The sequence below is a fragment of the Cyanistes caeruleus genome, chromosome 21 (assembly GCF_971803275.1).
Source record: "Cyanistes caeruleus chromosome 21, bCyaCae1.hap1.1, whole genome shotgun sequence".
NCBI lineage: Eukaryota > Metazoa > Chordata > Aves > Passeriformes > Paridae > Cyanistes > Cyanistes caeruleus.
Window position 1 is genome coordinate 2,958,663 of NC_141721.1, and position 13,166 is coordinate 2,971,828.

The 13,166-nt window shown below is 48.9% G+C and overlaps 2 protein-coding genes across 2 annotated transcripts; one reads left to right on the plus strand and one right to left on the minus strand.

Moving 5' to 3' along the window:
* Positions 1 to 27: 27 nt before the first annotated feature.
* RPAIN (RPA interacting protein) lies at positions 28 to 3,234 on the minus strand. Its single transcript, XM_086859099.1, has 7 exons — positions 3,109 to 3,234; positions 2,664 to 2,843; positions 2,085 to 2,148; positions 1,487 to 1,601; positions 1,194 to 1,257; positions 963 to 1,097; positions 28 to 242 (listed from the first exon to the last, which is right to left on the minus strand). Exons 1-7 carry the CDS (start codon positions 3,184 to 3,186, stop codon positions 213 to 215), a joined length of 666 nt encoding a protein of 221 aa, XP_086715225.1. The 5' UTR covers positions 3,187 to 3,234; the 3' UTR covers positions 28 to 212.
* A 48-nt stretch (positions 3,235 to 3,282) lies between these two features.
* Positions 3,283 to 12,970, plus strand: NUP88 (nucleoporin 88). Its single transcript, XM_086859103.1, has 17 exons — positions 3,283 to 3,535; positions 4,022 to 4,191; positions 4,792 to 4,917; positions 5,152 to 5,238; positions 5,868 to 6,044; positions 6,961 to 7,144; positions 7,560 to 7,710; positions 8,321 to 8,419; positions 8,526 to 8,616; positions 8,959 to 9,060; positions 9,947 to 10,105; positions 10,474 to 10,599; positions 11,139 to 11,204; positions 11,437 to 11,517; positions 11,844 to 11,970; positions 12,335 to 12,453; positions 12,756 to 12,970. Exons 1-17 carry the CDS (start codon positions 3,302 to 3,304, stop codon positions 12,817 to 12,819), a joined length of 2,163 nt encoding a protein of 720 aa, XP_086715229.1. The 5' UTR covers positions 3,283 to 3,301; the 3' UTR covers positions 12,820 to 12,970.
* The last annotated feature ends 196 nt before the right edge of the window (positions 12,971 to 13,166 follow it).

Genomic DNA, 13,166 nt, shown 5'->3' on the forward strand with positions numbered 1-13,166 from the left:
GTGTTAAAGACAACACCAAGGCCAAAATAAATGAAATATATTTATTTCAAAATGTCCTGTGTGATTAAAAAAGTGCAGGTCAAGGCAATACCACTGCCTTTTGAAGTGTCTTTCTGACACAGCAGTTAGAAGTATGTACACAAGAGTCATAGCAGCTCTGGGTGAAGTTTAGTATTGAAATCTTCCAGAAGTAAAGCAGCAGTTGAGTCACCTTAGAGGAGAATCATCCAGGAGTCACAGACCTTCACAGAAAAGGTTGAACAGAGAAGCTGTGTTAATGTATCAAGTTCAAAACTATTTGAATAGGAAAAACAATTGGGGAAAAAAATTCACAAAAGAGTTGTTGAGCAGTGGCAGAGACTGCTCAGGGTAGTGGAGTCACCATCCCTGGAGAGATACAAAAGACATGTACATGTGTGACATTGGTTACTTATGGCCTTAGCAGTGCTGGGGGGATGGCTCTTTGTTATCTCTCAAACTTAAGGGTCTTTTCCAATTTAAGTCCATGGCTCTATCTGAAATGCTCTGCCCCTGACACTCCTCACACTGGTTTTAAATAGCAAAGCAAGCAGCAGCTCTAGCTTGATCCAGAGAGCTGCTGCACATTCTCCAAGACACCTGGATGAAGTTTTTGAGGAGGCTTAAACAAGTTATTTTTAAAACTTTTCTTCACAAACCACTTATCTGAACAGATGGTGCACACAAGGCTTAGAAGGTGTTGGCTAAAGTTAGGGCACTAAATTTGGCAGGTCCTTGAAAGATTCCCTAATCCAGCAGTTACAGATGTGCACTTTGGAACTTCAGCAGTTGCTGGTGGTCAAAGGTAAAGCCATTTTCAAGGAATTTTGAGAAAAAACAGCCACACACACCCCAGGGATCAACAGACTTGTAGTTTCTGCCCATGTAACTGAGATATGGATCCAAGCAGTGATCCTTTCCAGGAACCTGACATTTAAGCTCACCGAGCAGCTCATGAGCAGACTGGCTTCCTCCTCCATGCCACTGGTGACTGTGAACTCAGGGCTGTGCAGGCACCTCTGACTGTGCTCTGTCAAAGTGCTTTCCAGCAGTGACCGAAGCTTCCCTTCTGTCATGTTCTGGGAACAATTGATTAAAAGTCAGCTACAGTTCCTGTCAAAGCTGCCTCTGCAGCAGCAGAGATGCCACACACAACATGTCACAGTGCAGCTTACCTGTGTGCTGATGTACAACCCACACTGGCAACAAACCAAGTGAGCCTTCACAGTCAGGTTATTCCTGGGAAGAGCAAACAATGAACATCCTGACACCCAGAACAAGGGAAGATTTTAGCAAAAAAAAAAAATAACCCAAACCCTCCCAACCACTCCCCCCTCATTAGATTTAGATCACTGCTGAGGCTTTTTTATTTTGTTGAAATGAACAGCAGCTTCTCTCTGCACATTTCTAAGCCCAGACTGCTGTAGGAAAGTGGAGAATCTGATTCCAATGGCAAGGGCTTTCTTACTTCCTACATACTGGGCAGATGACCCTGTCAGTGGCATCCAGGCTGTCGAGCATGGCGTTGAGACATTCCTCATCGAAGCGCAGGCTCCGCTCATACTCCTCGATAACCGACTGCTCTGCAACAGCACAGCAAAACACCCTCAGGGCTCGCCTGGGCAGCACAGCAAAGCTGCTGGGCAGGTGCAGGCTGGGCTGGATACGAGTTTCTAAGAACTTTTATTCCTTTCAGGCAGGTTTCTGCACTTGGTGAAGTCATTCCTGCTAACCCAGTTTTTTCTATGGCTCAGCTGCTCTCTCATGAGCCTTTCTACTTTCTGATCAGCACTTTAGAAACATTCTGAATTGATTTATAAAGTCCTGTTCCTGTTTCAGTCCTGTTTCTCTAGCCTCTCTCACAGACCTTAGAATGCCACTTAAACTCTTTAAACTGTGATGTCTCAATACATTAAAGCCTCAACACTGAGATTTCTAAGGACACTCTTCCCCTGTATCACGTGGTTTGTAAGAATCAAGTTGTGCAGCCTCAGCTGTTCTGCATTACTAGGAAGTCAGGAATGTTACCCATCAAACAGGAGTCAGAAGATGTGTAAAGATCTTACCTTGCAAGATCAGTTCTTGTTGGATCTCTTCCAGCACTGCCAGCTCATCAGGGTCCTCCAGCATCTGAAAGGTGAATCAGTGAGTGATCCTCCCATTCCAGCCACTTTCTCACTTCCAGCACCCGACTGAGCAATATAAATTCACTCTTATTCTCCTGTCTAGTAAATCACAATATTTGCAAACCCATGCACTGTGGGAAGCAACCTGTACTGCAACACAAGTGCAGAGCCAGCCAGAACTGATCCAAGCACAGCCTGTCCAAGAACTTGCTTTTTAAGACATTCAGGTTTCATTCCTATACTCAGAGAAGGGAAGTGACAGGCCAGCTATAAAAAGCACAGATGAGGAACCCAACCCTCTGCTGTGATCCATAAGCTGTTCGTGAAGGAAATAAGGAATTTCCCCACTCATGCCTAAAGGTACTTTCACAGCTCAACACCCTGCCTGAGCTATAGAACCAGTAAACCCTGAAGCTCCTGAGTTTTATCAGCTTCTCACTGGAAGCGAGACCCGCAGGGAGATGTATTTGGCACTCGTGTATCGCACGGGTGGTGTTGATGGTGGGGACCAGCACTGACCTGCTGCATGGGCTGATCTCCGCGGAGGCCGGGCAGCCTGTCCCGCAGCTCCTGCCACTCCTGCTCCATCACCTCCTGCACCAGCAGCGCGCCCGGGGCCGCCCCACAGGCCCCGTCCCCGGCCTGGCGGTACCGGTCCAGCAGCTTGGCCCGGCTGCTCCTCAGCCGCTCCATGCAGCGCTGCGGAGAGGGGAGAGCGCCCGGGGCCGTCAGCGCCGGCTCGGGCGGGACCCGGGGGGTGAGACACGGCGGAGGAGGTACCAGAGAACCGGGAATCCCTGAGGGGAGACACGGGGGGAGGCCCCGGGGGGAGACAGCGGGGCCGGCCACGGCCCGGAGGAGCTAGAGGGTTCACCCGCCCCAGCAAGCGGCTCCGGGAGGGCCAAACTGGGGTCCAAAGGAAAAGGAAGCCCATGTCCCCCCTCCCAGCCGGCTCCCCGCTCACCCTGCGGTACGTCTCCCTCCAGGGCGGCCCGCCCGGGCTCTTGTACCGCGCTCGGTGCCGCTGCACCGGCGCCTCCATCGCGCCGAGCCCGCAGCGCGCCGGGGCCGCGGGGCACGCCGGGAAATGTAGTCCGCGGGCGGCGGCGCCGATTGGTCGCGCGGGCGGTGACGTCAGGGCGGCGGCGCGCGGGGCGATGGCGGCCGAGTGCGGCCCGGCGGAGCAGTGGCGCGCGGCGCTGCCGCAGCACGCGCTCTTCGGCCGCCTCCGCGAGCGCGCGCCCGCCGCCCCCCGCCCGCCGCGGCTCCGCGACCTCCTGTGCGGGCTGGGCACCGACCTGCTGCTGTGGGACGGGCCCGCCGCCGCCCTGCTCGCCATCGGCCTGCGCCGCCTCGGCGGAACCGACCCCGCCGCGCTCGGCCGCTACCAGGTGCGACCCGCGCCGAGGGGCGTGTGGGAGCGGGGGAGGAACTGAGGGGAGCAGGGGCTGGGGCGGGCGGTGTGAGGGAGCCCGTCGGGGGACAAGGAGGAGGGGGCCAGGGGTGGGGGCGTTTGGGGTGTGAGGGGATAAGGGGTCGTGTAGGGAGGGGCTGGGCGGACCGTGCGGGAAGAGGGGTGTGATGCGGGCTGAGGGGATGAGCGGGACGTGAGGGGATGTGGAGGGATGCGAGGTGGGAGCGGAGGAGGGCCATGGTGGGCACAGACCCCATGGCTGAGGGGGTCTGTTCCTTGACGGCCCCTGGGCCGTTCATCGTCGCTCAGCCCGTCCTGGGGTGTCTTTCCCCAAGGAACCTACTGCTTTGTGCCGTGGAGCCGGGTTGTTCCTCGTTCCAGTCACCATCCCAAATAAATATGAGCTGTGCTTCCCTGAGTGCTTTGAATGGCTTGTGCTTCCCTGTAACATTTCCGTTTTCAGACCCTTCTGTGCATAAACCCGCCCCTTTTCGACGTGCACCAGACGCTGCTGAGCCCTGCCCAGCATCATGTGGCGCTCATTGGTACCAAGGGGCTCATGGTGCTGGAGCTGCCCAAACGCTGGGGCAAGAATTCCGAGTTTGAAGGTGGGAAATCCACGGTGAACTGTAGGTGGGTGAGATCTCAGGTGGTTAATGATACCCTTGTCCTGCCACTCTTCCTCCACAGCCTCCCTTTCTTGGGGTTAGGCAGATCCAGAAGACACTGGTGGAAGGGACACGTATTGGGGTTGTGGGGCAGTCACATGAAATTATTTTGGCTCAAATACTTGCTGCTTGTCAAGTGATCTCCTAACCTTGTTGTAATTGCTGAGGAGCAAGATGCTTCTCTAGTATTCTCTGGCCTCTCACAGAATCATGGAATAATTTGGCTTGGAAGAGACCTTAAAGGCCAGCAAGTTCCAACTCCTGCCATGGGCAGGGACTACTTCCACTAGACCAAGTTGCTCTGAGCCCTGCTCAACCTGGTCTTGGACACTTCCAGAGATGGGGCAGCTTCTCTGGGATCTTTCAGCTGTGGAAGCTAAAAGCAGATGTTTGGGGGGAAATAACAGAGGGCTTCAAGATAAAGCTGCTTCTCCAACTTTAAGAGTAGTACTAATAAAAACTTGAAACATTTTTATTGTGTCTCTAGCTCTTCTTGCCCCCACTTCCCTTTAGAAGTAGCTTGTGTGTTTCTGGTCACAGTGCAAGTTTCTCCTTTGTATTCCAGCACCATTCCTATTGCAGAACGGTTCTTCACCAGCTCCACATCCCTGACTTTGAAGCACGCAGCCTGGTACCCCTGTGACACCTTGGAGCCCCACATTGTGCTCTTGACATCAGATAACACCATAAGGTAAACCCCATTTGTGGCTGATTTATCAGAATGGATTTTTTTTTTTTTGTCATGTCCAGTCTTAATTTGTCATTTGGTATTTGCATCCTGCAAATATTTTGTTTTCACCAGAGTTAGCAATAAAAAAATAGGATGGGAGGAATTTCTGACTGAGAGTGGCTGATGTTTCTGCCTCAGCAGGGAATGTGCAGCACTGCCAGCAGAATGAACATGGCTGCTGTTTCTTTCCCCCAGGTTTTACAGTCTGAAGGTGCCTCAGACACCCATCAAAGTGATTGTGCTTTCGGACACCGAGGAGGAGACTCTTACAATCAAAACAGGGTTGGCTTCTTGTATTTTGAAATGCTTTTGCAGAATAAGCTCAGTATTCTTAGTTGTGTTCTTAATGAGTAAGTGATAAATATGCCTGAAAATCTGATCCAAATTCTACAGTAGTATATACTCTATTCTCTTCTTCATAGCAGAGTACCTACACTTTTCCCTCTCCTTCACTTTCTTTCTCCTCTTTTTCCCTTTTTCCCTTTTTCTCTCCCATTTTCCTCTTGCATTTCCTCTTCCTCTCCTTTCTCCCATCATTCCAAAACAAAGTGGTGATAAACTCTAGTCAAGTGTTTGTCAGAGTAGCAGTTTGAAAAACACACATTGACTTTTAGATGGGGTTAAGAAGGGGGTTAGATTATCTTTTTATTTCCCTCTTGACCTGGTTGGAAAGGGAAATCTTGCACCACGGGGTGCTGTGCCTCACAGGAAGTACCAGAGCACCTCTTGTATCCTCTGAAGCCGTGGGGGCACTGCAGAACCCATGTGCCATGAGAAGGGTGCCACACTCGTTTGTTGCTGGCTCTGGTGGGTGGGGGTTTGGCAGGAATTTGGCAGCACATCCCTCAGGACCAGGTTAAACATTGTGCTCTCAGTCTTTGCTGACCCCAGCTCGTTCTGCCCTGTTCCAGGAGAGCTTACACAGCGTCCCTGGGGGAGACGGCCGTGGCCTTTGACTTCGGGCCGCAGGTGCCGGTGCCGAAGCACGTCCTGGGCCAGCGCGGCAGCGAGGAGGTGCTGGGCTACCCCCTGTACATCCTGTACGAGAATGGAGAGACCTTCCTCACCTACATCAGCCTGCTCCAGAGGTAGGGTCTTACCCTCAGGCCTCACAGCGTGCTTGGATGTTTATCCAGTGCTTGGCTGGGACTCTGTGAGGGATGCTGGGCTGAGTTTGTTGCAGCCTGTTCTGTCTCCATGGCAGTGCTGATAGACTGGAATCCAAAAACAGGGTGTTGTCCTTTCTCATCCAAACATTATGGGTGCAGCTTCCACTGCTCAGAATGCACTGTGCATTATTTACCATCTGCAATCTGATAGGAAGACACAGGGCTGTAAAAAGATCAGTGGGTCTAAGGCTGTTCAGTGTATTTTGTGGCCTTCAGTTCACAGCATAGACATCCTTAGCTTTGGATGAGGCTCACTGAGCCAGGGACATCCTCAAAAAAGAAATATTTGAAGAGCAATGGAAAGTGAGGATGATTAATCAAAAATACAGACATGATACAAGAAGGAATTATTTTAGAAAACAGAAGATGGTGCAACACTTGCAAAGTAAATCTTCTGTAGCTGAATATTAAAGAGTGTGGTACTTGGGTTAGAAACAGCACTGTGTGCCTCTGCACTGAGCAGATCTGTCTGCAGGCAGTGAGATGGCCTTAGTCCATCTAAAGTTCTGCCCAAAGAAATGCCACAACACAAAATGCTGCTTGTGAAGTGCAAGAAACCATGAGTAATCATTAACCTGAGCTTTCCATGAGTACTTTGTGTTCTTATATGAAAATGTTTCCTGGTGAATTTTTGCAGTGATTTGGTTGCTTTCAAGGCATAAAATATAATAAAATGAGCTCTAATTTCCCCTCTGAGATTTCCACCAAGGAGCTGCAGGTCAGACTTGTAATCTGCAGAAATCTAATGGGACTTAGAACTCCAAGCCATTGTTTGACAGCCATGGGAAGTCCCCTTGCAGAGCTGGTGCTGAGAACAAATCCATCTTCCTCACAGCACTGGCAGCCTCGGGAAGCTGCTGGGCCCCCTGCCCATGCACCCGGCTGCTGAGGACAACTACGGCTACGACGCCTGCGCCGTGCTGTGCCTGCCCTGTGTTCCAAACATCCTGGTCATTGCCACCGAGTCGGGAATGCTCTACCACTGTGTGGTGCTGGATGGAGAAGAGGATGATGAGCAGGTACCTTGTCTTGGTTTGGTTTCTTTCTGTAGGCATTTCTGTTTCTTTAATCCAAGTTCCTGGCTGCAAGGTGGCAGGATGCCTGAAAGTGTGTGCCAAGTGCCAAAGCTGCATTCTTTTGGAATGAGGTAGTGAGTCTTTCTCCTGTTTCAGCCAGTCCCTGTGACTCCCTGACACTTTTATTTTAAATCTTAGTCCTGTGTACCCTGACAGTAGATCACTTTTTGATCAAATTTATCTATGATCTAATTTAAGAAGGATTTTCTAAGAAACCCTGGGTTTGAGTTAATTTTTTTTAAGTAAACTTGAACCTACATTCCTTGACATTTAAAACTTGTAACTCTTTCTTGATGCTGCTTATGTTTGCATTCCTATTTAAATGATGTCTCACATAAGAATTCAATGCTCTTTATAGTCAGAAAAGTCCTGGGACCCAAGATCCGATCTTATTCCTTCCCTGTACGTGTTTGAGTGTGTTGAGCTGGAGCTTGCACTGAAACTGGCAACAGGAGATGAGGAGGATCCTGTGGAGTCTGACTTCTCTTGCCCAATCAAGCTGCACAGAGGTAGGGTTGTTGTTCAGTTGTAGCTTTTTGTTCCATGTATTTAGGACCCAGTTATTTGCACGTTCTCATCGGTGTCAGACAAACAGGGGGATTAGAGTAAGGATTTGCCTGATGCCCTCAATAAAGCTGTGGAAGGAGCAAGCCTGGGAGGGCTTCCAGTGTTGGCTCAAGGGCAGATTACACATGGTCAGTACTAAATCCTGTCATCTGAGGGTTATAAAGAAGAAGTTTCTGCATCTGTGCTGACCTGAGTATGAGGGAATGCTGTGGGGAGTGGGATCCTGAGGCAAGGACCTGCTTATCCCATGGAATTGGAGGCAGGACAAAGTCTTTGGGAACAAGCAGCTTGTCAGAGTGCTGGTCTGCTAGTTTTAATAATCTGCCATTGAAAACCTGTCTGATTGATGCAGATGTGGTGTGATAGGAAGGGTTCAAAACAACTCATCAGTATTTTAGACTGTAACACACATAGCTCTGTTTTTGGTACTTACACTAAGATGTTAAAGCTGACTGGACACTAAGTTGATACACAGGATCAGCAGTGCAGGTGTGAAGGGTGAGTTTTTCTCAGTTAAGTACTGTCTCTTACATTTTTCTACTTCAATTTCAGATCCCAAATGTCCCTCTAGATACCACTGCACACATGAAGCTGGTGTCCACAGCGTGGGTTTGACATGGATCAATAAACTGCACAAATTCCTTGGTTCAGGTGAGTGAGGGAAGTGAGGAACAGATGAATGTCTGCCAGTAACAGGCTTACTGAATCCCTCACCCTGCAAAGTGGATCTGATGCATCCTGACATGTTTCCTTGTAGATGAGGAAGACAAAGACAGTTTACAAGAGCTGGGAGCAGAACAGAAGTGCTTTGTTGAACATATTCTTTGTACAAAACCACTGCCGTGCAGGTAAAAAACAAAACCTTTCTCAGTTGCTTTCAAACTGGGGACTTGCTATGGAAAATATTTATGATTTGTCATCTTGTGCTGCATTCTTGCCATTAAAGTAATGAAGCAAGTTCAAAAGATTTCAAACAATACAACTAAGCAATCTGTATATCAGGTTTCTTACTGCTCAGTTAGGGTAGTAGCTTAAATTCTTGTGTTACTGTCTGAAAATCACCTGGCAGACCAGTAGAAATTTTCACTTCCCTTTACCTGATCTTGGAGCATTTCCAAAAGAGTGAACATACACAAATTCAGGAACAAAGAGCTTTCCTGACTGGGTAATTTTTGTGTTCTTCCCTTCAGGCAGCCTGCTCCAATTAGAGGATTTTGGATCGTTTCTGATATCCTGGGGCCCACAATGATTTGCATCACCAACACCTACGAGTGCATTACAAGGCCTCTCTTGTACGTGGTTCTCAGTTGAAGGAAAGAACCAAAAAAGGATATTCCTATTTTTCAATTACTCTTTGATTGTTTCACCCCAGACTTCTGTACCTCTTAGGACACACAGTGAAGTTTTGCTTTCTGAGCACTCCCTGGCTGAGTACTAATGTGTTACTGTAGTAGTTACCTACTATTGATAAGGAGTTTGTAGGGAATGTAATTAATTAATTATAATTAATACTCAGTGAGTATTAGGACAAAAAAATGTTCTTGATGTTATTGTTGAGGCTTTACAGTAGTGTGGATATTGTTAATGGGTTGCTGTGGTTATATGTGCATGAAGGGGGGAAAAGTTTGTGCTTCCAGTTACCTTCTTTGGAGGTGGTGGCAGAGATACAGCATGGTGTAAATGTGCATTTGCACAATGAAATGAACACCTTGAGGGGATGACACTATTTTTAGCTTATTTCTGCAGGGCACTGTTTAAGGCAGGAGAGGTACCAGCAGCAGATCCAGTGTTAACAGCAGGTTCTCCTATAGATCTTTTATTTATTTCACTGTTACGACACAGGTGGGCAGTGAAGTGAAGGTGGGGTGCTTTGTGAAGAAGGTTATGCTGCTGTTCCAGTGCCTGCCTGCCCTGTTCTGGAACTTTCTTCTCCTTAAGCCAAAGGATATTTATAATTCTTGCTAGTTTGAGCCATGACCAAACAGGTGTGGGGATGTGAGCCTTACCTGCCCTGCTAGGGCTGGATTTACCACATAAAACAGCTGCTTTTAGAACCCCCTGCAGTAACACAGGAATTGCACAGTGGAGGAGTTCCTCACTTCCAGTAGCAGTTAAGCTCTGAGCTGGTTTCAGTTTGAGTGCTCTGACTGTGTTCTCCCTTGTGCTGTTGTGTGGTAGAAGCACTGTCCATCCTGCCTCCCCTCCCCTGCTGTGCACCAGGGAGGACAAGGACCTGGCCGTGTCCCCCCTGCGCATCGTGGCTGAGTCAGAGCATTCCTTTGAGAAGCACATCCAGGGCATCCTGCAGCGCAGCTCTGCCAACCCCCTGCACCTCAAGTAAGCAAAATATGTTTTCCTGGGGCACCTGAAGTGGGAACACTTGGGAGCAGTGGGTGTTGGCCAGCTCTGGATTGAACAGCACATTGCCTTGGGTGTGGCAGTGATGGGGCACAGCTCCTGGTCCCTGTGGGGATGGCATCCAGTGCAGTGATGGTGCAGGCTGGGGAGATCACCTGGCTCCAGTCTCCTGCTCAAAGTAGGGGTGCCTTTAGCTGATGAGGTTCTCATTGCTTGGTCCATTGGGTTTGGAGTATCTTAAGCTGCCTTGGGATTTCCTCATCTAAGAAAAATATCTAGCAAACGGATTTCATTGTAATCCCTCACTTTCAACATGTTAGTAAGATTGCAAAAATCTCAATCTTAAGATCTGCAGATAAAGATGCTGCTCCTCCCCCTGAAGAATGCCTTCAGCTCCTCAGCAGAGCCACCCAGGTGTTCAGAGAGGAATATATACTGAAACAGGACCTGGCAAAAGAGGAAATTCAGCAAAGGTAATGAAAAACTCTTCATAAAAATGCACTGGCCAATGTCTCTGTGACACAGCAGCACTAAGTCCTGAGCACCCATCCTCCTCTGTGGGTCTAATCCTGGTGAATGAGTTTTACATTTTACTAAATGTAAAACTCATGATGAATACCAGAACTTAAAACTGAGTTATCAGAAAAAGCAGGGGTGAATTTAATAGTTGATGTCTGTAGTGGCTCATAGGGGAACAAAGAAAATGGTACACACACATTAAATACTTTCCTCATGGTGTTGTGTGCCTGTCTGGGCCTGTGGGTGGCAGGAAATCTGACCTCAGCACTAATCTTGACAAAGGAAAATTGCCTTAAGTCTCTGCTACTTCAAATCATAGTCAGTTATTTACACTATACAGTTAGGACAAAATGGGAGTTTTTTCTCACCACTGCCCCTTTTTCAGTGTCTTTAGTTCTTCCCACTCCCAACATTTTCTGTGTGGTGTAAATCCTGATTGACCTGGTTGCAAATGGTTTGATTTTTAATATTTTTTTGTATGTGTTTACTTCAGAGTGAAGCTGCTGTGGGGACAGAAAAAGAAACAACTGGAAGATCTGAATTACTGTCGAGAGGAGAGGTGAGTAGAGCCTTTATCAATTCAAACCTCAGGAATGAGGCACCTGTGGTGGTGGTTTGGACAAGGCCCTGTGTCAAACAGCTGACAAGTGAAGGCATTCCCAGCCACAATGAAGCCTGTAGGTTTTCTCCCTCCTCCAGATGGCTTCTTCAGCTTCCTTGTCCTGTTTCCACACCCTGGCTTGTCCGGTGTGTCAGCCTGAAGTAAGGATCCCTTTCTCCCTTGCCTTAAGGAAAAGTTTGCGGGAAATGGCCGAGCGCTTGGCTGACAAGTACGAGGAAGCCAAAGAGAAGCAAGAAGACATCATGAACAGGTGAGTGCACACAGGGCTCTGTTTCACCTCACACCACCTGATGCTGAACAGAGTTTGCAGGTGTGGTAGAACAGATTGGGCAGGAGCTACTGCACTGGGTTGTTACAAGACGGGGCTGCTGAAATTTCCTGTGCTGGGGCTTGGTGTGATTTGTCTGTAGGCCCAGCCTGAGCCAGCCCCAGGCTCAGAAATGCCACCTGAGACGAGTTGGAAGGGGAAGGTGAAGCCCCTGAGACTTGGGAAGCATGGCCAAAGCCAGGCTGAAGGTGTTTGAGCAGAGCTGGGTAGCAGGGAAGTTAAATCAGAGACGTTTCTTGCTTTCCAAGGATGAAGAAAGTCCTTCGGAGTTTCCACTCTCAGCTTCCTGTTCTATCTGACACTGAAAAAGATATGAAGAAGGAACTGCAGACAATCCATGACCAGCTGCAGCACCTGAGCAATGCTATCAGACAGGTGAGAGGAGGAATGACTGGGCTGAGAGGTTACTGACAGCTCCTCAGTGCTCACAGACGAGTCCTGCCATGAAGTGATGCTGTACTTGTGTTAATTAGCAGCAGTGTACTAAAGGGGCTTTGGGCCCTTGCTGGAAATACAGACAGAACCTTTGCACACACTGTAAGCCTTCAGAGATCTCCCCTTTCCTCAACCTGACAGGGACATTTCTTCTCTTTGTGGGAAATGCAAAAGCAGACAGATTTGAACCCAGAAAGAACCAATTAATTGCAGTACATCACAGCAGTCTGTAATTAACAAGCTTCCACTGTGACAGGCAGGACCAGCACTGACTGGGACCTTCTCTTTTCTCCTCAACCCCCAGGTGAAAATGAAAAAGGAATACCAACAGAAACAGATGGAGAAGGGGCGAAGCCCCCGCAAGCCCAGCATCAGCCTCAGTGCCTACCAAAGCAAGTGCATCCAGGCTGTCCTGAGAGAGGAGTAAGTGCAAGCTGGGCTCCTCCTGAAGAACCTGACTTCAGGTGTCCCAGTGTCACTTAGGCCGTGCTGCAGGAGGGGCTGGGGGAGAGGGGCTGAAGCACAGGACGTGCAGCTCCTGAGCAGCACCTGAAGCAGATGAATGGAAAGGCTTTTTGCCCCAGGATCCCAGGGCTGTAATCCAGCCTGGGATGACAGGCACTGCTCCCAGTCCCTGCTTCTACCACCTGAAGTGTTTCCCTTCCTGCTTAGCTCTGTGCAGATGGGACCTGCAGCATTTTGACTTGGGTTATTTTTTCCTGAAGGGGAGAACACATCCGGGAGATGGTGAAACAGATCAATGACATCAGGAGCCATGTGAACTTCTGATGTGTCCCTGGAGAGGGCCCTGCACCAAGGCTGGATGAGCTTTACCTGTCCCTGGTAATCCCCCTTGTATATTTACCATTTGTATGTTGAACAATACACCTTTTACTTATTATTTTGTAAAGAATTGTGAAATAAAATACTTTTGATATGACTCCTCACCTGCTGTGGTTTTTGTTTTTCTCATGGGAAGGGGATGTGCTGCAGGTGTTTTACATTCAGGGTGTTAGAGGGTAATGCAGCTACCTCAGGGGTGGGGGATTATCCTGGGATAAGCTCCTACCCTTGCTCCATCCCAGGGGGAATCTGGTGGGAGGCAGAGGAGAAAGACCAGAGCCATGCACACACAC

What these genes read in the sequence shown, in the direction of transcription:
- RPAIN (XM_086859099.1), bottom strand. Translation starts at nt 3,186, where the DNA reads ATGGAGGCGCCGGTGCAGCGGCACCGAGCGCGGTACAAGAGCCCGGGC. An exon ending in GGAGGGAGACGTACCGCAGG is followed by an intron (nt 2,844 to 3,108) that starts GTGAGCGGGGAG and finishes CCCTCTCCGCAG; the next exon opens with CGCTGCATGGAGCGGCTGAG. An exon ending in GGTTGTACATCAGCACACAG is followed by an intron (nt 1,098 to 1,193) that starts GTAAGCTGCACT and finishes AATTGTTCCCAG; the next exon opens with AACATGACAGAAGGGAAGCT.
- NUP88 (XM_086859103.1), top strand. Translation starts at nt 3,302, where the DNA reads ATGGCGGCCGAGTGCGGCCCGGCGGAGCAGTGGCGCGCGGCGCTGCCG. An exon ending in CAAGAAGACATCATGAACAG is followed by an intron (nt 11,518 to 11,843) that starts GTGAGTGCACAC and finishes TTGCTTTCCAAG; the next exon opens with GATGAAGAAAGTCCTTCGGA. An exon ending in CAGGCTGTCCTGAGAGAGGA is followed by an intron (nt 12,454 to 12,755) that starts GTAAGTGCAAGC and finishes TTTTTCCTGAAG; the next exon opens with GGGAGAACACATCCGGGAGA.